This window comes from Lithobates pipiens, unplaced genomic scaffold (assembly GCF_037356315.1).
Source record: "Lithobates pipiens isolate NorthernLeopardFrog02 unplaced genomic scaffold, aLitPip1_a1.2 Scaffold_16, whole genome shotgun sequence".
NCBI classification, from domain to species: domain Eukaryota; kingdom Metazoa; phylum Chordata; class Amphibia; order Anura; family Ranidae; genus Lithobates; species Lithobates pipiens.
In genome coordinates, this window is record NW_027507748.1 from 76,988,207 (window position 1) to 77,012,973 (window position 24,767).

General features: G+C 40.8%; 1 protein-coding gene across 5 annotated transcripts in view; it reads right to left on the reverse strand.

The window, feature by feature from the left end:
- The window catches only part of NCAM2 (neural cell adhesion molecule 2), a 506,619-nt gene that overhangs the window by 42,567 nt on the left and 439,285 nt on the right, over nucleotides 1–24,767 (reverse strand). For 3 of the 5 annotated variants that reach the window (XM_077480043.1, XM_077480048.1, XM_077480045.1), the window contains exon 15: nucleotides 21,752–21,829. The exons of the other annotated variants lie outside the window; for them this stretch is intronic. In XM_077480043.1, coding sequence (XP_077336169.1) covers nucleotides 21,752–21,829 — 78 coding nt within the window. The remainder of the gene's footprint in view (nucleotides 1–21,751; nucleotides 21,830–24,767) is intronic. 5 annotated transcript variants of the gene reach the window in all.

Genomic DNA, 24,767 nt, shown 5'->3' on the forward strand with positions numbered 1-24,767 from the left:
GTGTTAAGTTGAATCTGTTTGTAATTTTCAACTGGTACATTTTTAAAGTGTAGCTCCAGTCAAAAAAACTATTTTTAAGCTTTTTGGAAAACATAGGGAAGGGTTATCACCCCTGTATAATTTGTTTGGTCGTCCATCTTTTTTCATCTCACTTGCTGTTGTCTCCTTCCGTTTGCAAGTAGGAGATGTTTGTAAATTGGATGTTTGAAAGTAGGGGCCTGCCCTATATGCTCTGCAGAAATGGTGGAACAAGGTGTTGGTTTTGCCACAACATTGTAAGCCCTCAAAGTGACTCTTGGTGGGCGCTGGAGCGCCCTGCTGTGAACGATTATATCAAGAATTGTAATTACATGCCATTGTTGAACAGTGGTAGAAAAATTGACCTTTGGTGGTTGTGGTGCTGGTGCCACAACACTATAAGTCCTCACCGTTACTCTGGGTGGGCACAGGAAGGGGCCCTCCTGTGAAATATTATATCAAGAATTGTAATTACATGTCCCTGTTAAACAGGGGCAGAAAAATTGGGCCTTAGGCACTGCTGCTGGTGCCACCACACTGCAACCTCTCCCATATACTCTAGTTTTATTGCAGGAATTAGCCCTGCTGCAAAGCATTGCATCAAAAATTGTACTTAAACACCCCTGTTAAACAGGGGCAGAAAAATTGGGCCTTAGGCACTGGTGCTGGTGCCACCACACTGCAACCTCTGCCATATACTCTAGCTTTATTGCAGGAATTAGCCCTGCTGCAAAGCATTGCATCAAAAATTGTAATTAAACGCCCCTGTTAAACAGGGGCAGAAAAATTGGGCCTTAGGCACTGGTGCTGGTGCCACCACACTGCAACCTCTGCCATATACTCTAGCTTTATTGCAGGAATTAGCCCTGCTGCAAAGCATTGCATCAAAAATTGTAATTAAACGCCTCTGTTAAACAGGGGCAGAAAAATTGGGCTGATGGCATCAACCAGAACCAGAAATGTTCTTCCAACATATCAGCGGAGGAGGAAGAGGATGGACAATCAACATAACAGGACAGTCACTCAGCATCAGCATAGGCAGTCTTGAAGGGATGTGATATTTCAAAAAAAATGATTCGGTTACATCAGCTTCAGGTGCTTGGTAGCTGTGGGTGATCCAAGACTGATTCATCTTGATGAAGGTCAGTCGATCAACTGATTCGGTGGACAGGCGCACCCTGTGATCGGTAACAAAGCCACCAGCAGCACTGAAGGTGCGTTCCGAAAGAACGCTGGATGCAGGACAGGCCAGTAGCTCAATTGCATACTGTGCAAGCTCTGGCCAGTGATCCATCCTCAAGACCCAGTAAGCCAGAGGATTTTCGGTGGGAAAGGTGTCCAAGTCTGACCTTGCCCCTAGGTATTCCTGCACCATGTAAATCAGACGCTGGCGATGGTTGCTGGAACCGATCATACCTTGGGGCTGCGGACTAAAAAATTGTCTGAAAGCATCAGTCAGACGGCCACCTTCTCCACCGCTCCTTCTGACCGATGCCTCAGCAACACGTTGTCCAGGACCAGGAGTTTGTAACCTCCCAGTCTCTGGGAACGCGTTGCACAGACCTTTCTGCAAGGCCTCCCGGAGATGTCTCATCCTCTGCTCCCTCTGCGATGGCAAGATAAAGTCGGCAACCTTACCCTTGTACCATGGATCAAGGAGAGTGGCCAGCCAGTAATGGTCCCTCTCCTTGATCCGAAGAATACGAGGATCCTTCCGCAGGCTTTGCAGGATCAGGGAGGCCATGCAGCGTAGGTTAGCTGAGGCATTCGGTCTGGAGTCCTCTGGGTCACTAAGGACAACATGATCCGCAGCTACCTCCTCCCAGCCACGTACAAGTCCACGTGTTTCTTGGGACTGTAAATCATCCCTATAAGACTGCTGCTGCTGCTGCTGATGCTAATGCTGAGTGCCAGCCTCCACCTCCATGCTGACACAATCATCCTCCTCCTCCTCTTCCTCCTCCTCATCCTCTTCCTGTGTGATGGGTGGCACAGCAGGAACACTGTCTGGATAAAGGGGGCCTTGAGAGGCAAGGAAGTCCTCCTCTTCCTGCCTCTGTTCTGCCTCAAGTGCCCTGTCCATTATTCCACGCAGCGTATGCTCCAAGAGGAGGACAAGAGGTACAGTGTCACTGATGCATGCACTGTCACTGCTCACCATCCTTGTGGCCTCCTCAAAGGGTGACAGGACAGTGCATGCATCCCTGATCATGCCCCACTGGCGTGGTGAGAAAAAAACCAAGCTCCCCTGACCCTGTCCTGGTGCCGTAGTCGCACAGGTACTCATTGATGGCCCTCTGCTGCGTGTGCAGCCGCTGCAGCATGGCCAATGTTGAGTTCCATCTGGTGGGCATGTCACATATAAGGCGGTTCTTGGGCAGGTTCAACTCCTTTTGGAGCTCAGCCAGCCGAGCACAGGCATTAAATGATCGGCGGAAATGCACACAGACTTTCCTGGCCTGCTTCAGGACATCCTGTAAGCCGGGGTACCTGCCCAAGAACCGCTGCACCACCAGGTTAAGGACGTGAGCTACACAGGGCACATGGGTCAGTTGTCCCTGTTGGAGGGCGGAGAGGAGGTTGGTGCCATTGTCGCAAACCACCATTCCTGGCTTAAGCTGGCGTGGAGTCAACCACCTCTCGGCCTGCCCCTGCAGAGCTGACAAAACATCCGCCCCAGTGTGGCTCCTGTCCCCCAAACAAACCAGCGCAAGCACGGCATGGCATCGTTTTGCCTGCGTACTTGCGTAGCCCCTGGAATGCCTACGGAGCACCGCTGGTTCTGAGGACAGAGCACTGGAAGAGGCCATGGAGGAAGAAGAGGAGGGGGTGGAGGAGAGAGGTGTGTCACAACCAATAGTAGCATTTTGGAGGCGTGGTGGTGGAACAACCTCCAACACTACTGCACCTTGTCCTGCATCCTTCCCAGCTGCCAGAAGAGTGACCCAATGGGCCGTGAAAGACAGGTAACGTCCCTGTCCATGCCTGCTGGACCATGAGTCAGCGGTAATATGCACCTTACCGCTGACCGCCCTGTCCAGCGAGGCAAGGACATTGCCTTCCACATTCCGGTAGAGAGCCGGAATCGCCTTCCGTGAGAAAAAGTGGCGTTTGGGGACCTGCCACTGAGGAACTGCACATTGTACAAACTCACAGAAGGGGGCCGAGTCTACCAACTGAAAAGGCAGCAGTTGAAGTGCTAGCAATTTAGCCAAGCTAGCATTCAACCGCTGGGCATGTGGATGGCTGGGAGTGAACTTCTTTCGCCGGTCCAGCAGCTGGGGCAGGGACATTTGCCTGCTATAATCGGACATGGGTGTACCGCTAGCAGAGTTCCCGGAAGCACTTGGCGGTGACACACCTAATTCTACACCTTCATTCCTCTCAGAGCAGGTTTCAGAGAGGACTGAAGGTCTAGTGGGGTTGGAGATGCCAGCTGATGAGGAGCAAGGAGAGGTCCGCTTTGTTCTTTGGTGTGGGTCTTTGAGGTACGCTTGCCAACGAGCTGCATGGCAGGTCAACATATGTCTGGTCAAGCATGTAGTGCCCAAGCGGCTGATGTTTTGGCCACGTGAGATACGCTTGAGACATATGTTGCAAATAGCAGAGGTGCGATCTGATGCACTCGTCTCAAAAAAGCCCACACCAAAGAACTTTTAGAATAACGCGCAGAGGCAGCGCTCTGCACAGGCGGAGCTCTGCGGTGTGATTCAGTCGGTGTTCTGCCCCTAACCTGGCCCCCGGAGGGCATCCTGCCTCGTTGGACATATGCCTCCTCCTCCTCCTCCTCTCTCCTTCCAGGCACCCACGTGGAGTCAGTGCCCTCATCATCCCCTCCCTCTTCATCGCTGTAGCAAACCTGGCAGTATGCTGCAGCTTGTGGAACATGAGTGCCAGATTGCTGTCCTTCTTGAGCATCTCCTCTCTCTGCACTCACGCTACTGCCTTCCTCTAGCTGAGTGTCATCATCAGAGCCCACAAAACACTGGGCATCCTCCTGGAGCATGTACCCAACACTGTGCTCAAAGAGTTCAGGAGACTCCTCAGGAGGATGTGGTGGGTCTAGGGAAGGAGTCACTGATGATGACATTGAGAGGGCTGAAGACGATGCGTTGGCAGCTGCTTTGCTAGTACCCTGAGCCTAGGTGAGAGAGGATGAGGAGGATGAAGAGGGCTTGGTCATCCACTCTACCAAGTCATTGGCATGTTGTGGCTCAACATGTCCAGCTGCCGAAAAGAAGGACAAGCGTGTCCCATGGCCACGTGCTGATCACAATGCACCGCGTCCACGACCAGCACTGTTGTCTCTAGACACAGAGCCTGCTTGCCCTCTTTTATCGGCTCGTGCCTGTCTGCCTCTCCTTGCTGGCCTTCCAGACATGGTAATGGCCTGAAGGGAGTTGGGTAAAAAAGCAGTTGGGTAGTGTATATTGTGCTAGAGGCACACAACACCCACTAACTCCTGCAGATGCCTTTATTATAGAACACCAGAGATAAAGGGGTATATACAGATGTATACTGTGCTGTGCTGGAGGCACACACAACTTCCAATAACTCCTGCAGATGGCAAGTGGTCTCAAATAGAGAAGAGCTATGTAGGTGGATATAGCGGTATGTACTGGGTACAGAGCACGCAGACAGCACGCACTAGCTCCTAACACTACTGACTGCAAGCTCTATTATAAAAGATAGATCACTAGCTATATAGGTGAGGTGAATATAGCGGTGTATACTGCGGTCAGGGCACGCAGACAACAACCACTACACAACAGCAAGATCGAAAATCGTCCGAAAACGATCGGTGTGTACTGTGTTGAAGGTACACAGAACACCCACTAACTCCTGCAGATGCCTTTATTATAGAACACCAGAGATAAAGGGGTATATACAGATGTATACTGTGCTGTGCTGGAGGCACACACAACTTCCAATAACTCCTGCAGATGGCAAGTGGGCTCAAATAGAGAACAGCTATGTAGGTGGATATAGCGGTATGTACTGGGTACAGAGCACGCAGACAGCACGCACTATCTCCTAACACTACTGACTGCAAGCTCTATTATAAAAGATAGATCACTAGCTATATAGGTGAGGTGGATATAGCGGTGTATACTGCGGTCGTCAGGGCATGCAGACAATAACCACTACACAACAGCAAGATCGAAAATCGGCCGAAAACGATCGGTGTGTACTGTGTTGAAGGGACACAGAACACCCACTGCTTCAGATGCCAACACACTACACAAGGCCGCCGCAATGGCGGCCTTATATAGTGTGGGGCGTGCACTACACAGCCTGAGCTATGATTGGCCACAGGCATCCTCCCTTTGGCCAATCATGGCTCTCCTCGCTGCTGGCGCTGCGATTGGCCAAGCATGCGGGGTCACAGTGCATGCTTGGCCAATCATGAGCCAGCAATGCACTGCGCCATCGCAGTGCATTGTGGGCCGTGAGCGCCACACGAATTTGGCGCGAACGGACCAAAATGTTCGGACTTCGCCGAACGGACGAACAGCCGATGTTCGAGTCGAACGTATGTTCGACTCGAACACGAAGCTCATCCCTATTTCTGAACTTTATATACATTTGTTCCTGTTCATCTTCTTGTCTATGTTTTTATTACCTTAAATTTAATCTATGGGTTGTTTGGAGACAGTTGTAGGTTCTGCTAATCCAACTAGATCAGACTTTTTTTAAATAAATATAAAAAGTTAGGAAGAATCTTCATTTTTATTAAAATGATATGCCCCAATAGCCACAAGAGTAAGGTCTCCCATGCTTTTAGTTTTTTTCATAACCTCCTGAACTACTGGAGTTAGATTGAGTGACAGAACATCGCAGGCCTGACATGAGATCATTATCCCTAGATATTTAAATGTGGTCACCCATTGTAATGGCAGATTCTGGGAGGCCGTAGACTGGTCCATGGCAAACAAGGAATTGATCCCAATTTATCTTAAACCCTGTAACTACCGAGTACATATTTATCAGGTCCAATGCTCCCTGTAATGAGGAACCAGCATCATTTAGAAGCAGCAGCATGTCAATTGCATACAGGGCTACCCTCTCCTCCAGCCCCCCAATTTGCAGTCCTTGAATGTTTGGGAAAACCTGAAGAGCCTCTGCCACTGGTTCCATTGCTATGGCAAAGAGAGAGGGCAGCCCTGCCGTGTTCCCCTGTATAGCTGAAAAAGAGCTGACTGCCTTCCTCCCAGTTTAACCATTGACAAGGAATTTTGATACAGAGTTTGGAACCAATAAATAAATACTAGTGTAAATCCTATCCTCCTAAGTATTTCCCATAGAAAAGGCCATGCTACGAAAGGCTTTTTCTATATTCAAAGATGCCACCATCTGGAGCCTTCATTTGTGTGTTGAGTAGGTAAGTTAGTATATCATTTTCATAGATAAATATATGTCATTCTTTGGGGCATAAATCCTGTCTGGTCAGAGTCAATGATATATGTTAGCAGAGGTTATATTCCTAAGGTAAGTAATTTTGTTAATATTTTAAAGTCAGTGTTTAATAAAGCTATTGGCCTTTAGGAGGCACATCATTTTGGATCTCTGTTTTCTCTATAACTAAGAATTATATGAGCATATATGAATCTGGAAGAGACCCTTCTGATAGCCCCCTTGTATATACTACTGCCAATGTTGAAACTAAAATATCCCCATATTTTTTGTAACATTCAATATAGAGTCCAACAGGACCTGGAACCTTTCCACTTGGAAAAGTACTTATGGCCTTCTTGATCTCCTCACTAGTGATGGGACCAACTAAAGCCTCTCTCTCTTGGTCCAACAACCATCCAAGTGCTATCCGATCCTATAGGGCAGACAGCTCCCCCAGCAGAGGTCAGAGGGGAGAGAAGAGGTATACAAAGGGCTATAATAATTCTTGAAGTTCTCTAAAACTTCTTAAATACTGTTTCCCCTTCACAGATCCTAACTTCAGGTATAAGTGTTAATGGATGGTCATGTTGTACCAGCATTGCCAAAAAATCTAGTTCGAAAATTCTCTGTCTATTTTTATATAGATCCTCATTGTTTCAGTCATATGTAAATGCAGATCTCTTTGAGCAGCCATTAATAAATCAAAGCTATTCATATTTGGATCAGAACCATAAATTCCCTTCTGGAGATCAAGCTGAATTTGTAAGGACTGAGTATTGATCTTTTGTCCCTTCTGAACCGCCACTATAGCTGAAATATATTGCCTTTAAAGCACAAAATGCTTTAAAAGCATCCCATACAATAACTGGGGAAGATGATCCCACATTATTTTCTCAATATTCTGCTATCATTACCAGCATTGTTTCTGCTATATCAGGATAGGAAATCAACTTGGGTCCCAAACACCATAATGATAGAAAAAGATACATTTTTTGAGGCAGGAGTACGAATTTACAAAAGTAAAGTGCAATGATCCGAGAGGCCACTCGGTAAATATATTGTAAAAAGCTTATGCTACAGCAAAATAGTATGTGCATATTTAATTAAAGCTGCTCCCATGAAAGTGCAATGTAGTAACTTTAGTGTTGAAATGGTATGTGATAGGGGGCGCTAGTATAAGTGCTATACAAAAAAACTCCGCTCGGCATCTGGTATGTTTTCCACTGCCGTGATGTTGGTAAACCGGAAGTGGGTTACCGGAAGTGACATGACCGGGAAGCACCTCGATGTTCATTTTTACATCGAAAATTGGCTTCCTGATGACGTTGTAAAACAAAATGTACGTCGAGGCACATCCTAGTCACATCACTTCTGGTAACCCACTTCCAGTTTACCAATACCACGGCAGTTGAATGCACACCAGATAATGAGTGGAGGCTGGGAGGCTGCGGACCTATACCTGGTGTTTACATGCTGATATCCTCAGTGTTGGGAAAAGGCACTTAAAATGTAAGATGTAAGCAGCCAATTTGTATTTTTTTTATCTAATTCTTAAAATACATTTTATTATCCTATGTTCCATTTTTTGTTCCTTTCAATGGTTTACTTGTTGTGGAGAGGAGGATCTTATTGAAAAAGAATTTCAGCGACATCTTCATTGGTTACCAGCAAGTTATCAAAACTGCCTCTTGTGGCCTTCTTTTTAGTTAAAGAGGTCATGTCCATTTGGGATGCAGACACTTTACTCAAACTCATCGGGTTATATTCACAAAGATCTGCCTTGGTGAGGGTGTATGGATAAGAATCCCAACATTAAGAATTTATATGGACTTTATTTTTGATTGAGTATTAGATTCATGAATTCATCACCAATATTATCAACTGTTTATTATCCCCTTCCCGCCGAGCGTATGCAGATGTGTGTACTCGGCTTCCGGGGGTTATACCGGGATGATACCCACACCTGCGGGCATCATCCCGGTACCGTTTTTTACAGCGGGCGATTGGCTATCCAGTCATAACAACCAAAGTGGCTAAAAGCTGCTCGGCTGTTATGCCGAAGGAGCGGGAGGGGACGTCCCCCCTCCCGTCGCTGTTACCGGTGCTCCCCCTCAATCGGGAGCACCGATTCACAATCCGATGCCTCCGGCTGCTGGGGAGGAACTGGAATGACGCCGTAAGACCCCCGATCCCTCCATAAAGAGTACCTGTCACCGCCTATTACTGTCACAAGGGATGTTTACATTCCTTGTGACAGCAATAAAAGTGATCATTTTATTTTTTTTATTAAATTTTTTTTAAAGCTCCCGCTGTTCCCGTGAGCTCGCGAAGCAAAGAAAGCGCATACGGAAGTCGCACCCGCATATGTAAACGGTGTTCAAATCACACATGTGAGGTATTGCCATGATCGTCAGAGGGAAAGCAATAATTCTAGCACTAGACCTCCTCTGTAACGCTAACCTGGTAACCGTACAAAAATTTTAAACGTTGCCTATTGAGATTTTTAGGTACCGTACTTTGTCGTCATTCCACCAGTGCGTGCAATTATAAAGTGTGACATGTTTGGTATCTATTTACTCGGTGTAACATTATCTTTCACACTATGTAAAAAAAATGGGCTAATTTTACTGTTTTGTTTTTTATTTATTTATGAAAGTGTCCCTTTTCCCAAAAGTTGCGTTTAAAACACCACTGCGCAAATACCGTGTGACATAAAATATTGCAACAATCGCCGTTTTATTCTCTAGAGTCCCTGCTAAAAAAATATATATAGTGTTTGGGGGTTCCAAGTAATTTTCTAGCAAAAAAATATGGATTTTAACTTGTAAACACCAAATGCCAAAAATAGTCTTAGCCATGAAAGGGATATAGCACTATGCACTTTACTATGTTTGTCTAATCACAAATTGTATATTGTGTATTTTATAGTTTTTTTGTATAGCACTTATACTAGTGCCCCTATCACACTCAGTAAATATGTGACCTCTATAATATCTGCCAGAAAAGCTGGATTAGCAAAAGCTAAATCTATTCAGGATGAGGTTTTATAGGAAGTATAAAAACAAGAAGACTCTTGTTTTGTTGGATTCCTCCATCTCCAAATGTTACTCCTTCCGCCTGTGCCCAATTATATAATTCTGCTGAGCACTGCTTGGGGTTCTCGATCTATCTAAATTTAGGGATATAATGGAATTAAAATCTCCCTTAAGTAGTAATTTTGCTGGACAGTGTTGAATAATCTGCTCCAATATTGCATTTAATAGCACCAAAGAAAAAACAATACTACAAAAACATATTTACTCTGTCCAGCGATATATATTCTCGATTAAACAGGGGAAATATTTATTTATTATAGCTGGCACCCCTCTTGCATTAGAGGAATAGGTAGCACGATAAGCTTTTTGAATCCAAGTTTTTTTTTTTATGTCAATAACTTCCCTCCCATCAAGTGTGTCTATTGCAATAAAACCATATGTGGATTATAATTTTTTAAATATCGGAACATCACTGCTCGTTTAAACTTAGAGTTTAGCCCATGAAAATTCCAAACAGAAAAATAATTATTATGACCTGACATCATTGAAGATCAGCAAATGTATAAAACATATTGGAGACATATCTAGTGTCTCTAGAGCGCATTCCATAGGTCTACCAAACCACACCATTTCTCATCCATAAAAACCCAAGCTACAAAAAAAACATACCCCCCACCAAAACATTTACCCTGACCATTTCCACTCCCCTCCATAGATAACATACACAGTCAAACATGACAGAGGGGTGGGAAGGACCTCAGCCCTAACAATTAACCAACTGGCTATAGCTACTTCTATACCCAGTGTTAATACATAAAAAAAAAATATATATATATATATATATATATATATATATATATATATATATATATATATATATATATATATATGTATATAATTCCCTTGCCCTACTCTGTGAGTCAGGCTCTTTAAAAAATAAACAAAGGGAATAGAGGAGCCAAAATTTAAAGCACTAATGCCTATAATAATGTCTCATATCAATATATCTCTATATCTATTTGCCAAAAATAGTTCATTGTTCTGGGTGGACATCTTATGGCGTCCTCCTGGAATGTGCCTCACACAGTATGTTACCAGCTGTGTCCACTGGATGCAGTCGACGACAGATTACTGTACTGGCCTGCTGCTGGTACCATGTGATCACTATGACCAATCACAGCAGATCAAATGACAATTGTAAACAATGAATGGCTTCCTTTCATAACATCCATTGTGTACAATTGTATGGCTAGTTGTGATTGGTCACAGTGATCACATGGTAAAGACAGGGTCAATCAAAGCCCATGTGTACCATGTGATTATCTGTGGCCAATCACAGCTAATCACAACAATATTCTCTGAATGAATCAGTTTCATTCAGTAAAAGTGGTTGCTTATACCAATAAAATTTGCTGATACATTATAAGCAATCATAATGTGTAAAAAAAAATCCTGATCACTTCCCAGAATAGTACAGTGTTACTGCAGTAACACAGTAATGCTCTGGTTAGTGTCTTAAAAAAAAAAAGTAAAACAAAAGTAATTAAAAGGATTTAAAAAATATTTTTTTTTTCTTAGTTTTTTTTTTTCACATACTGACACTAGTCAGTGTCCCTGGTCACCATCACTCCAGTTATATGATGGGCACTGTTGACAGTATGTACATTTTATTTTAAGATGTCTTAATTTTCCAAAAAATTGTGACAACAAATTGCAACTTAAAAAAACTTGCCAGGCTTCTTACTAAATATCTTGGACTGTCTACTTTACAAAAAGGGGTCATTTGGGGGATATCTGTACTGACCTAGTGTTTGTGGGCCTCAAGAAAAGAGATCCATCAGGCCATCAGTACATCGGGCATGATCAATTTTGGATATACCATAGTTTGTGGATTCTATAACTTCCCTACAGACGAAATATTAAACACTGCTTTGGGTTATTTTCACCCAAAAAATGAGCAGAATAAATGTTGGCCTAAATTCATGAAGAAAGATTATTTATTTGCAAACGTTTATAACAGAAACAAAGAAAAAAACCTTTTTTCCAAATGTTTTATGTATTTATCAAACAAAAAAAAACCCAGTGATGATTAAATACCACTAAAAGAAATCTTTATTTGTGTGAAAAAAAATGATAAAAATGTCATATGGGTACAATGCTGCATGCCCGAAGGGGTTGCCCTGAAAACTAATAGCGCTATTAATAGGAAGTCACTTCATTCCATGCATGATAAACTACAGTATAAAGTGATTTCAGGTACAACAGAAAATCTTGTCTTATTGTGGTTTCTCAGACATGTTTCTGTTTTTGTAACACATTGCTGACTGTCCAACTCACAAAGATTTCAGTGCTGAGCAGGAATGGCCATATCATGGTTGTTTTTGGGCATCTCAATTTTTGCTACTGGGCAGACGATATGCACAGGATAACGTATATATACGTGATCCTGAACTTCTGGGTAGGGGGCACAAATGCGTGCTGTCAGTCGGCACTAGCCGAACATCAGCCCCAGAGACAGGACTGCAATCTGCTTATGTAAACAAGGCTGATTGCTGTGCCTACAGGAGCAAAGGCATGGATCCTGTGTCTGTGCAGAGCAGGAACAAGGATCCATGTCTTCCCCCGAGTAAAAGCACCTCCCATACTGTAGTAAAACACATGCTAGGAACACAGTTAATCCTTTGATCATGTTTAGCCTTTCCCAACCAGTGTTATTAGTACAGCGATAATTCATAGTTTTAGCACTGATCACTGTATTAGTGTCAGAATGACCACCGCAATATTGAAGTCTCATTATAAGTCAGTGATCACCGCCATTACTAGTAAAAAAAAAAAATGATCAGACAGTTTGTAGACACTCTGGGAGTTATTTACTAAAGGAAAATCCACTTTGCACTGCAAGTGTACTTGAAAATAAAGTCGCTATAGATCCAAGGGGACATGTAAGGAAAATAAAAAACAGCATTTTAGCTTGCACATGACTGGATGATAAAATCAGCAGAGCTTCCCCTCATTTCAGATCTACCCCTTAGATTTAGAGTGACAGCACTTCCAAGTGCACTTGCAGTGCAAAGTGGATTTGCCTTTAGTAAATAACCCCCTATAACATTTGCACAAACCAATCAATATGCACTTTTTGGGATTTGTTTATCCAAAAATGTGTAAAAGAATACATATTGGCATAAATTGAAGAAAACTTATATTTTTTCTATTTTTTATTGCATATGTTTTATAGCAGAAAGTATTTATTTATTTATTTTCAAAATTGTCGACTTCAGCCCCAGAAGGATTTGCCCCCTTCATGACCAGGCCATTTTTTGCGATATGGCACTGCATCGATTTAACTGACAATTGTGCGGTCATGCGATAATATACCCAAACAATATTGACGTCCTTTTTTCCCACAAATAACACTTTCTTTTGTTGGTATTTGATCACCTCTGTGTTTTTTATTTTTTGCGCTATAAACAAAGAGTGACGATTTTAAAAAAAATTTAAAAAATTTTTGTATTTTTTGCTATAATATATATCTAAAAAAAAACAAATATAAAAAAACTAATGTATTTATCAGTTTAGGCTGATATACAGTATATTCTTCTACATATTTTAGATAAAGCAAATGCTATAGGTATATATTGATTGGTTTGCGCAAAAGGTATTGCATCTACAAACTACAGGATAGATTTAGGGACCTTCATTTTTTATTGTTTTTACTAGTAATGGCGGCGATCTGCAATTTTTTGCGGGACTGTGACATTGCGGCAGACAAAGCTGACCCTAAATTACAATTTTTGGGGACCCCTGACATTATTACATTGATCAATGCTATACAAATGCACTGATCAATGTAAAAATGACACTGGCAGGGGTGGGGTTAACACTAGGGGGTGATCAAGGGGTTAAGTCAAAAGGTAAAAAGGTAGTGGTGCGCGGTACTATGGTGAAGAATCTAGTTAGAACAGGTTTAATATATTCAATAGGTACTCAAAAGATTAGAAGATAAATGTAATATCGTCTCCACTACAGGTAATAAATGGAACGTAGAAAAAGAAAAGACAATATATGTATATAAAAAATATATATATATGTATATATAGTGAGGGACCCTCACTCCTATGCGTAGTAGTATTTTGAGTGGTGGACAAATGGATAAGAAAAACAATTAATGATAAATAAGACTAGTGGTCCCAATGCGATTTTTTAGGTAGCAGAGTTGCATAAAGTGGCAGTGCTGAATATAAAGAAGGTCCGTGAAAATAACTACTACTGTATTTGTTTCAGTGACTAAAGTACTATACATAAAATAGTGGACGAAATAAAAAATATATAAAGTGAATCACCATGCGATTTGTTAAAAATGACGAAAAACACATACAAAGTGCAAATGCTGAACAATAAATAGATCTGAAAAGAAAATCTGCTAAGTCAAAGTATATGTGTAACAGTGTACAAAAGTAATCATTAGCTAGATAAGGCAAAAGATGTAAGTAATGCTTGCCTTGTGACTAAAGAAATCGCATATGGTGTTAAAGCCAAGGGAGGGTTAAGCAAAGTGACTCTGTGCGGGTGTCTTTATACCATAGACTTAAATATCGGTGCAGTGCACTAAATTGAATCATACAATCAAAGAAAATAAATCAAAAATTGTTGAATCAAAACAAAAACGCATAAACGATCCAAGTGTTGGTGAGAGGGAAACAACCCTCTGGGAATAATCCAAAACAGAAGGAAAAAGGTGCACAGTGTTTGAAGCTATAAAAAATATAAAAAACAACAATGGAACAGTAATCCTAGTTAAAATTGTCCATTCAGCTGGTGCAACAACAAGTGGCGATTAGCCCAAAATCGCATGTAACAAGACAGTCGCCTGCAATGCTGGTGCTTAAAATATATGTGCACTATAAGGTAGAGATTTAAACAGTGATAATGGTGATGGTGGATATCTCCCACGTGGTCCTGTGTAATCAGAATATGGGTGTCCCCTTACCTTACAGCTGTAAGGTAACAGCATATGGTATATGTATCCTCAGGGTTCCTGGTGGTCCTTATCCCTCGAGGTCCTATTCACGTGTCCCCGAGTCCTGGCGTCTCCTGCTTACTGTGCCGTATTGGGCTCTGTAAGTGGTCCCTCAGCGGTACTTCAGCGTGGGGGGGGGGAATTGGTGGTATACCTCGGCGGTTTTATGCAAGGGGTTAAACAGATAAGGAGGAAGGGAGCCCCATAGTATAGTATTTTTCAACAGTATTGAAATTAATTTATAAAAACAGCTTTGGTACTCACAAACAGACAGAGTTTTTGTATGGTGTATAAACGAGCCTCGAGCTCGATTGCGTCACTTCCGGTAGCGTCCCGACTAGTGTTCGTCACGGTCACGTGACTTCATCAGGGGATGTCTAGTGCTCAGGGAAGTGTCTTTAAATAGAGCCATTAATTGCTTATTTGGCAGCCATTTTGGGGAAGACCCGGAAGTATCCCGGCGGCCATTTTGCGGTGTATCAGGTCGCCCGAAGTGTGCGGACGGCCATTTTTTTGGTGGTCACACCGGGTTTGTTGTATTGTTAGCCAGAAATAAACAAGTGGCCATTTTTTTGGAGGTATCTCAGACGGATTTGCATATGGATATCACCGCCGGACTTAAGCAGCATATTCACTCGTAGAGAAGGGAGAGGCAGGCGGAGTTAATCAGAATATGCAAACCGGATGAGTTATATGGCCTTGTGGTGGAGATACTTAATCCTCTGTTTAAAAATAAAACTAGTTAACGAAGATCTGAATAAATTGGATAATGATAACCATAATAATAAGTCTAGGACTCTGTAAAACGGGGCACTCATGGTTAATTGTATATGCAGTGGAAAATGGGGAAATATCCAACTGATGTATAAAATTGTATACTGGAATAATCTATCTAAAAAGATTACTATTTAATTATATATTTATTTACATATTAAAAATTACTATTTAATTATATATTTAATTCATATGGAGAGGAAAATGACAATAGTAAAATAAATTTGAATAATAAGTGGTAAGATCTTACTGATGAGGAAAGTTAATATAGCAAGATCCAAGAAAATTAAAAATTAAAAATAAAAATAATTAGAATAATCTAAAATTCATTAGTATAAAAAATCAGTATAAAAAAAATTATATCGGGTACAATATATTAAAAATAGGAGAAAAGAGGGGGAGAACGAAAAAACGAGGGGAAAAAAACATCCCCATTACTCCCGGAAATTACATTTAGAGCGGGGTTATTCAAACATATTCAAACATATTCCGAGTATTTTTAAACACAAATACCAAAAATCCATAAAACGGTGCATACATATGTATGAGCCCATCCATATATAAATGTGTCGTATAAACATGCGACTAATGCGATTTGGTGACTCAGGTGATCCTATTGCATGCAGATAGTCAGAGTATATGGTGTTTGGCTATTCTGAAAGAGTGGTTATAGTGCACCAAGGATCTAGTATATGGACTATAAAATATATATATATAAAATGGTCTAAAAATTATATGTAAAGAGGAGTTGACAGAGGTTTTGAAAAAAGGTTAAAAGTCGCTAATGAAACAATTCAAGTCAAATTCCACGTTAAGTCCCTTTGGCGAGAAAGTGTCTAATGTAAAAATCCATTTGGACTCGATTTGGCTGAGGGTTCTTACTCTATGACCCCCTCTCCAATGTTTAACATAGGGCTCGATTCCCCAGAATTTAAGTTGGGAGGGGTCTTTCTTGTGGTGTAGCGCGAAATGCCTAGATACGCTGTGCTTGTCGAATCCCTTCAGTATGTTCTTTACGTGTTCTTTTATGCGTACCTTGAGTGGTCTCTTGGTACGGCCTATGTACTGAAGGCCACAGCTGCATTCCAATGCGTATACCACTCCAATCGTATTGCAGCAAATGAACTCTTTGATGCCATAGATATTTCCTGTGCTGGTTGAGGTAAACTCATTTCTCTTTTCATTAGGACGCTTTGTCTTAGTGCATGCATAGCATCGTTTGCAGGGGAAGAATCCTTTCCCTGTGAAAAAGGAAAAACCCCTACTTGGTGGATCTGGTATATTCTTTACCAGTTTATCCCTGATGGTTGGGGCTCGCCTGTACACAAATTTTGGGCGAGTAGGCAAAATATCTTTGAGGCATGTATCTGCGCGTAATATCTCCCAATTGCGTTTGATAATTTTTTCAACTTGTTTGAACTGCACATTAAAGTCTAAAATAATGGGAATGTTGTCCTGTGTAGTCACGTTGTGGGGTTTATTTTTTATAAGGTCTTTGCGATTTAAATTGGCGACTTCTGATATTTTCTTATTGATAAATCCTTCATCGTAGCCTTTTTCTATAAATTTTAATTTCATATTGCTAGCTTGGTCAAGGAAATGCTCTTCTTGTGTACAATTGCGCCTCAGGCGCATGAGTTGGCCTTTTGGTATATTGTACAGCCAATTCCTGTGATGACAGCTTTCCAATGGTAAGTAGCTATTACGGTCTACGCTCTTAAAATGTGTTTTAGAAAGAAGTTTATTGTTGTCCTGTATTATTTCAAGATCCAGGAAAGTGATGGCTTCATTACTTATCTCCCATGATAGTTTAATGTTTCTGTTGTTTTTGTTCAATTTTTCTAGAAAAGTCGTCAGACTTGATTGTTCCCCCTTCCACAGTATGATGACATCATCAATGTATCTCCGATATGTGTGCAGTTCGTTTGGGGGGTTGGCGAATACTTCTTCCTCCTCCCATTGGGCCATAAAAAGGCCTGCGACGCTGGGGGCGAATATCGCTCCCATAGCTACGCCCATCTTTTGGTGATAATAGTTCTTATTATACCAAAAGTAACTGTTTTTCAGACAGAAGTCGAGACACTTTATAAGGAATTTTCTCTGGGGGCAGGGGAGATCTGAGTACTTCCGTAGTCCCCATTTTGTTGCCTCGCAGGCTTGGTGGTGTAAGATGATTGTGTATAGTGAGGCTACATCTGCTGTAGCGAGCCACCAGGATCCTTCTTCTGTTGGTATTTCCTCTATAATTTGTAATATGTGCTTGGTGTCTCTCAGGTATGCTCGTGTCTTCTGTACTGCCGGCTGAAGATAATAATCTATATATTGTCCCATCCTCGCTGTCAGAGAGTCAATCCCATTGACTATTGGTCTGGGAGGTGGATTATCCCTATCTTTATGGATTTTTGGGAGTGAATAAATAATTGGTGTTCGACATGCCTCAGGTATTAAATATTTAGCTTCTTTTTTGTTAAGGATATCCTTCTTCAGGCCTAAATATACCACTTGTTCAAGTGCTTTCCTGCATTTGAAAACTGGGTTACTCAACAGTTGGACATAAGTGTCTTTATCTTCAAGTAGGGAGTTCATGCTTGCATTATATTGATCTTTGGTTAGTATTACAATGCCTCCTCCTTTATCTGCTGGTCGTATGACCAGATCTTTTCTTTTTATTAGTTTACGAATACCGCTTTTAATGTGTTTCGGTTCATCGCGCTTCTTTATCTTTAGTCCTTTCACCTCCTCTAGGACAATCCGTTTGAATACTTCAATATGTTTGTTGTCTTTTGTTACTGGATTAAAAGTAGATTTGTTTCTCAGGGTACTATGCATAATTTCATTAGTGGATCTTGTGGACTTGGGTTTACATGGGTTGCTAATCAGGTACTTTTTAATGTTCAATTTCCTCACGAATTTCTGGATTCCGATATAGGTTTGAAATTTATCGAGATTTTTTGTAGGTGCGTATTTAAGACCCTTATCCAGAACCCCTATTTCTTCGTGAGAGAGTGGTTGTCCACTGAGGTTAAAAATTCCCTCTCCCTTCACTCTCTTTTTCTTTTGTGATCTCTTCCCCCCTCTGCATCCTTTCTTTCTGGTGTTCTTCTGATATTCCTTGGGTTTTCGTTCCTCCTTGCTGGATCGTTCTCTCGACCTCTCTCTAAAAAAGACCTCTCATATTCCATGTCAGATTGTCTGTGTCTATCCGCTCTGTCATCTTCCCATCTTTTCTCCAGGGGTGCGTAATAGTTATATGTCGGAATTGGGCTTCTCTCATATGTGTGGTATGGTGTTTGAGGAGGGGGGTTATGGTATGCCTCATCTCTTCTCTCGTGTTGTCTATAGGGGCTCCTTCCCCTTGGTACTTGTGTGTCGTAGGGGCGCCCTCTGTTATCGTTATTTGCTCCTCTGTTATCTCTTTGTTGATGGTAATTTCTATTGTCATAATGAGGTCTTGGTCCGTTGTTCCTCCTGTTCTTCCAAAAAGGTTTTTTCCAACCGTTTCTGGGTGTCCTGTCTTGATGGTACGGTCTCCTCTGGTTTCTGTAGGGTGTATGTCCTCTATCATTAGTTCGAGGGGTGTATTGGTGATGGTTGCCTTGTCTGTCTTCGTTCCTCATCGTATCGGATCTAGTTCGTTCATATGTATCATAGGGCCCATTTGGGTTTTGGTTCTCTTGGATTACTCGCATATTAGTGTGTTCCGGCTGAACTCTTACTAGTTTTTCTGGAGTGGAATAGGTTGAGATTGGGTCTAAATGTCCCACTTGGCTTTGCCATTTGAAAGCTCGATCGGTTTTAAAATCGTTCATGTCTCTATTGTATTTCTTGCTTTTCCTTTGTTGGACTTCTCTATCCTTTTTTGTGAGGTTAAGGGGTTAAGTGTGTTCCTTCAGCATGTTCTAACTGTGGGGGGTGGGCTCACTGGGACATGCCAGAGATCACTGTTCCTGATCACCGGGGAACAGTAGATCTCTGATATGTCTGACAGAATGGGTAACCACCTTGTTTACAATAGCAGATCCCCGTTCTGCCTCTCTACTAGGCGATCACGGGTCACCAGTGGACATCGAGTCCGTCCAACCTGCGGGCACACCCTGCAACTGCCCCTGCGTGGGCGGCCATACAGTTACGATGATTTGTGCAGGAGAGCTGACCAGCCTCAGTATATCTGCATGAGCTGGTCAGCTAGTGGTTAAAGTGCAAAAAAGTAAAAAACACAGAGGTGATCAAATAGCACCAAAAGAAAGCTCTATTTGTGGGAAAAAAGGACACATTTTAATTGGGTACAGTGTTGCACGGCCATGCAATTGTCAGTTAAAGTAACACAGTGCTGTATCACAAAAATGGCCTGGCCAGGAAGGGGGTTAAATCTTCTGGAGGTCAAGTGGTTAATAGAGTCTCAGCTGAAGGGTTTATTGGTAAGTCATACAGGTTAAGCAATATGGGGGAACAGTATAGGAAGAGATTAGGTTAGTCTTATTAATACTGACGGCTGAGTTTGAAGCATTAGCTGGGCAGTTAGGCAATAGCTACATAGTAACCCATGGTAACTCTGGAGGAGCCGCAGAGATCTACAGCTCAGGTGGGAGAATCTGTCCACAGGACAACTATTGGTTGTACACTCTACAAATCTGGCCTTTGTGAAAAAGTGTCAAGAAGAAAACCATTGTTGAAAGAAAGCCATAAGAAGTCCCAATTGCAGTTTGTGAGATGCCATGTGGGGAACACAGCAACATGTGGAAGAAGAAGGTGCTCTGGTCAGATGAGACCAAAATTGGCCTTTGGCCTAAAAGAAAAACACTATGTGACGTGGAAAACTAACACTGCACATCACCCTGAACACATCATCCCCACCGTGAAACATGGTGGTGACAGCATCATGTTGTGGGGATGCTTTTCTTCAGCAGACACAGGGAAGCTGGTCAGAGCTGATGGGAAGTTAGATGGAGCTAAATACAGGGCAATCTTAGAAGAAAACCTATTAGAATTAACAAAAGACTTGAGACAGGGGCAGAGGGTCACCTTCCAGCAGGACAAGGACCCTATCCATACAGCCAGAGCTACAATGGAAGTGTTTAGATCAAAGCATATTCATGTTTTAGAATGGCCCAGTCAAAGTTCAGACCTAAATCCAATTGAGAATATGTGACAAGGCTTGAAAATTGCTGTTCACAGAAGCTTTCCATTCAATCTGACAGAGCTTGAGCTATTTTGCAAAGAAGAATGGGCAAAAAATTAATTCTCTAGATGTGCAAAGCTGGTAGAGACATCTCCAAAAGACTTGTAGCTGTAATTGCAGCAAAAGGTGGTTCTACAAAGTATTGACTCAGGGGGGCTGAATATAAACACCACACTTTTCACATATTTCTTTGCAAAAAATTTGGAAAGCCATTTATCATTTTTCTTCTATGCCACAATTATGTGCCACTTTGTGTTGGTATATCACATGAACTCCCAATAAAATACATGTACGTTTCTAGTTGTAACATGACAAAATGTGGAGAATTTCAAGGGGTATGAATACTTTTTCAAGGTACTGTATATGCATCCTGGCCATCCCTAGCAAAATCAGCAGTATCTGAGGACAATCATCTACATTTAGCGTACAAAAACCCTGCCATGCTTTCAAGAGCCCCTTCATACTTCAAGGCCTTATTCATACCATTGGCTGGGGGAAGATACAAACCGATGGTGACAACATGCAGCTGGTTAGGAGTGTACACATGTCATGTGCTTGGTGCTTTCCAACCACAGCAAAAATGTTACCCAATTGCTTTAGATGGGCAGTACACTATTGCCAAATGTGACCCATTTCAGTGAAACAGCAAACACTTGGCTCATGGGTGCAGTATAATATACCCGTTAAGCTTTTAAAATGGGCATTCAGAGGTGGCAGGATCACCTCCTGAATGCATGCAGCTGCTGCTCCATCAGCCTCTGAAATACAAAATTGCTTTTCAGAGAGGGAGGCAAAGGCTTCCGCCAATGTGAATGAGTCCTACCAGGCTATGTACAATATAAGGATTAGGCAAACATGCCATTTTTACACTTTGCTAAAATCTCAGATATGTATGTAAATTTTTTGCCAAATGCATGGGAGTCAACTGAAAAAGTGGAAACAATAGGTACATGATTAAGATAACCTTGGTTGACCTGCTAATCATGTGACAAACAGTGAATGGGTGTTAATGTAAAAAGAAAAAAACTCACTGCAAATGACAGCGAGAACAATGGTGATACACTTGACAGGAAGGAACTTTATGATTGATTATGTCTACATAAAACAGATTCATCTATAGCAAGAAAAGCTGGAACAGTGATGGGGACTGAGAAACCTTGGAGTATTAAACAATGGCTTCCCCAAAGTAGAGGGGAGTGACAACAGTCGTGTCCATGAAACAAGCATAAAATGTTTTCCGATCATCCCTATTCAATATAAGCTCAGAAATTTCAGACTATAATTGTATGAAAAATAAACATTTACATATTATACTAATGCATGTATACATACCCCTTGAGTATGTGTTGCATGTGTTCTATCTCTCCAGGGTTGATTATCATAGTTTAAATCTTGATATAACCTGACCATCTACAAATCATTTATAAGCCATTATTCAATATTTAATTAACAAATAATTTCCTTTTAATTACAATTCTCTTGTTTTAATTAAGTAAATAAATGTTGATATAATTAAGAAAATTGGCATTTCCACAATAATTGCTGTTGAATCAGCATATAACACATTTTACCTAATGCAAAATACACAGATAAAACTTTAGTTTATAGAATGACCTCAATATATTGTTTCTATCTTAGAGTTAAGGTTAAATGTACATCCTATGTATATGATTTAATTTGAATTTTATATAAAAAAAAAATAATAATACTAGTTTTACTATTACTACTACCATTACTGCTAGTGGAAGTAGTATGGCTAAACCCTAAATATCTGCACATTTTTGGCGGGCAAAAAGAGCCAATTACACTTTATAAAAAATAAAATTACTGGCTAGCTCGATCTACAGCTGCCACACCTTTGAAGAATTACTAGAAGAAACACTTCAATACATAATGCAAACAAATTACTGTACAATAAGCAATTCATTCAGACACAGTTGTGCATGCTCAAACATAACAAGGCAAATATAAAGAATTATATAATTCAGCTGTAAGTAAAGGTGCATTACTCTACACATATATCAGTTTAATCAAGCAAAGAATATGTGTAGCTGTTAAACTCTGTTAGGTAGTGTAAAGAAATGTGTGCTTGTCTAAGCATTAATTTTAGCATAGTCTAAGCGTGTCTAAGCATTATTTGTAGCATAGTACTTAATGTCAGATAGTTAATGTTACTTTTCAACTGTGCAATTAAGATTTGAAGTATAACACAATGTTTAACAATGGATTCTTTAAAATGAGTGGTTTTGCAGACAGGATTATCTAAGCAAATTATATTTTTAGCCAGTATTGAAATCATTTTTGACATGGCTTTCACTTTTTTATTAGCTTGCTTCTCTATATTTTGATTACAGAGTTGCATATACAATGTGTAAATGATTAATTTATCCAGAAACAATATTAGCATTCCCTGCTAGACCCTGTTGTGACGGGATGTCATCAATGCCTAGCCTAGATGCGCAGGCAAAAATTAGCAGTGTTTATATGTGATTGTTTACCCTTCTGTGGGATTATCAATGCCTAGTTGCCAAGGAAAATGTAGTAGCATCAGTATATTACAGTTAACCTAACAACAATTCAAAGATTAGTTTGCATACATAATTTTGTATAATACATTTAAGAACGTTGCTGTATAAGGTTTACTTTAGCACATTTATTAAATAACTGTGTTTCTTTTTTATTGTAGGCTTACAAATGCATTACAACTATACAATAAATGATTTCATTATTTGATTTTTATTTTATTGTTAATAATATTCCAGTTTAATCATTACAGCCTTAACCCTTTGAGGACCAAGGGACATATTTGTTCCATGTTTTTAATTGCCTGTATCATCTGTTTAAGAACTTAAAATACTTTTTTTTTGGTTTGAGTCAAAATATTAGTTCGTATCAATAAATGGCTGTCATAATTCGTCCCCCAAAAATGACACAAGTGTGGAAATGGTTTTATTTATTGTTCAAATACATTCTTAAAGGTAAAAAATATTTTTTTTTTATATTGATGACGGTAATCTAAGGGTCCCCAAAGGGTTAAACCAGAGGGCACTGCACATGAGAACTGCAGACTGGTTGTGTTTTCTGCAAACTGAAGGTTTTCATTTGTCTATTATTTAAGCCTACAGCTTTCATGTAATCATGTCATAGTTAGCACAGTGATCACATGATCGGGAACTATGCTGATTGGTTCCTGATTATTAATGGGAACCCAGTCTGTCAGTGACACACAGGATTAGGAACTGCTCTCAAGGGCTAGAATGTTTAATAGTGAACCCCATTCCCCAGCATCATGGTGGGTGCAGGGTTGATATATTTGGCAATTTATCACCACACTTGGCAACACATTTTGTGATTTGCCAACATCCTAGTAAATTTCAGAAAATTACAGATTTATGGAAATGGCTACACAAACTGAATCAACGGGTCATATCAGTTGTATGTTCAATTGTTCAGCTCTGATTGAGTGCTGATATTGATTGTCATTTTTAGTTTAGGATTCAAGAATCTTTGTCTTGTATTGAGGACTGTAGTAAGTTGTGAATCATGGCTAGCTATGGATTTGGGAATTTGTGATTAAGAAGCATTGGAAATATGTGCCTTGCCTACTTTGGAGTGGAACCAGAAGATGAAGACAACCATGGTTTCACCCAATGCTTGTTATATTTGTTTTGGAGAATCTAAGATAATTATCTAAAGGCAAAATTTAATTATTCAAAGTTGCTGTGCCAGTGCTATGGAGATTGCCAAAAAATCACTGTGACGACTGCCGTAGTCAATTGGTAGTCAATTCTTTACTCAGTTTCAACTGAATGATTTGGTGTGAGATTTGGGATTACCAAATTATTCTGCTGAACTCTTAGGCTGGCCATACAGTGCCTTGCAAAAGTATTCACCCCCTTGGATTTTCCCTATTTGTTACATTACAGCCTTTTTTTATTTTTTATCTGAATTATATGTAAAGGATCAGAACACAATAATCTAAGTTGATGAAGTAAATAAAAATGTGCACTTGGCATGTGCATATTTATTCATCCCCTTTGTTATGAAGCCCATAAAATTCTCTGGTGCAACCAATTACCTCCAGAAGTCAAATCATTAGTGAAATGATGTCCACCTGTGTGCAATATAAGAGTCACACGATCTGTCATTACATATACACACCTTTTTGAAATGCCATGGAGGCTGCAACACCAAAGCAAGAGGAACCACTACCCAGACACTGCCATGAAGACCAAGGAACTCTCCAAACAAGTAAGGGTCAATGTTGTTGATAAGTACAAGTCAGAATTAGGTTATAAAAAATATCCAAATATTTGATAATCCCTTGAAGCACGATTAAATCTATCAT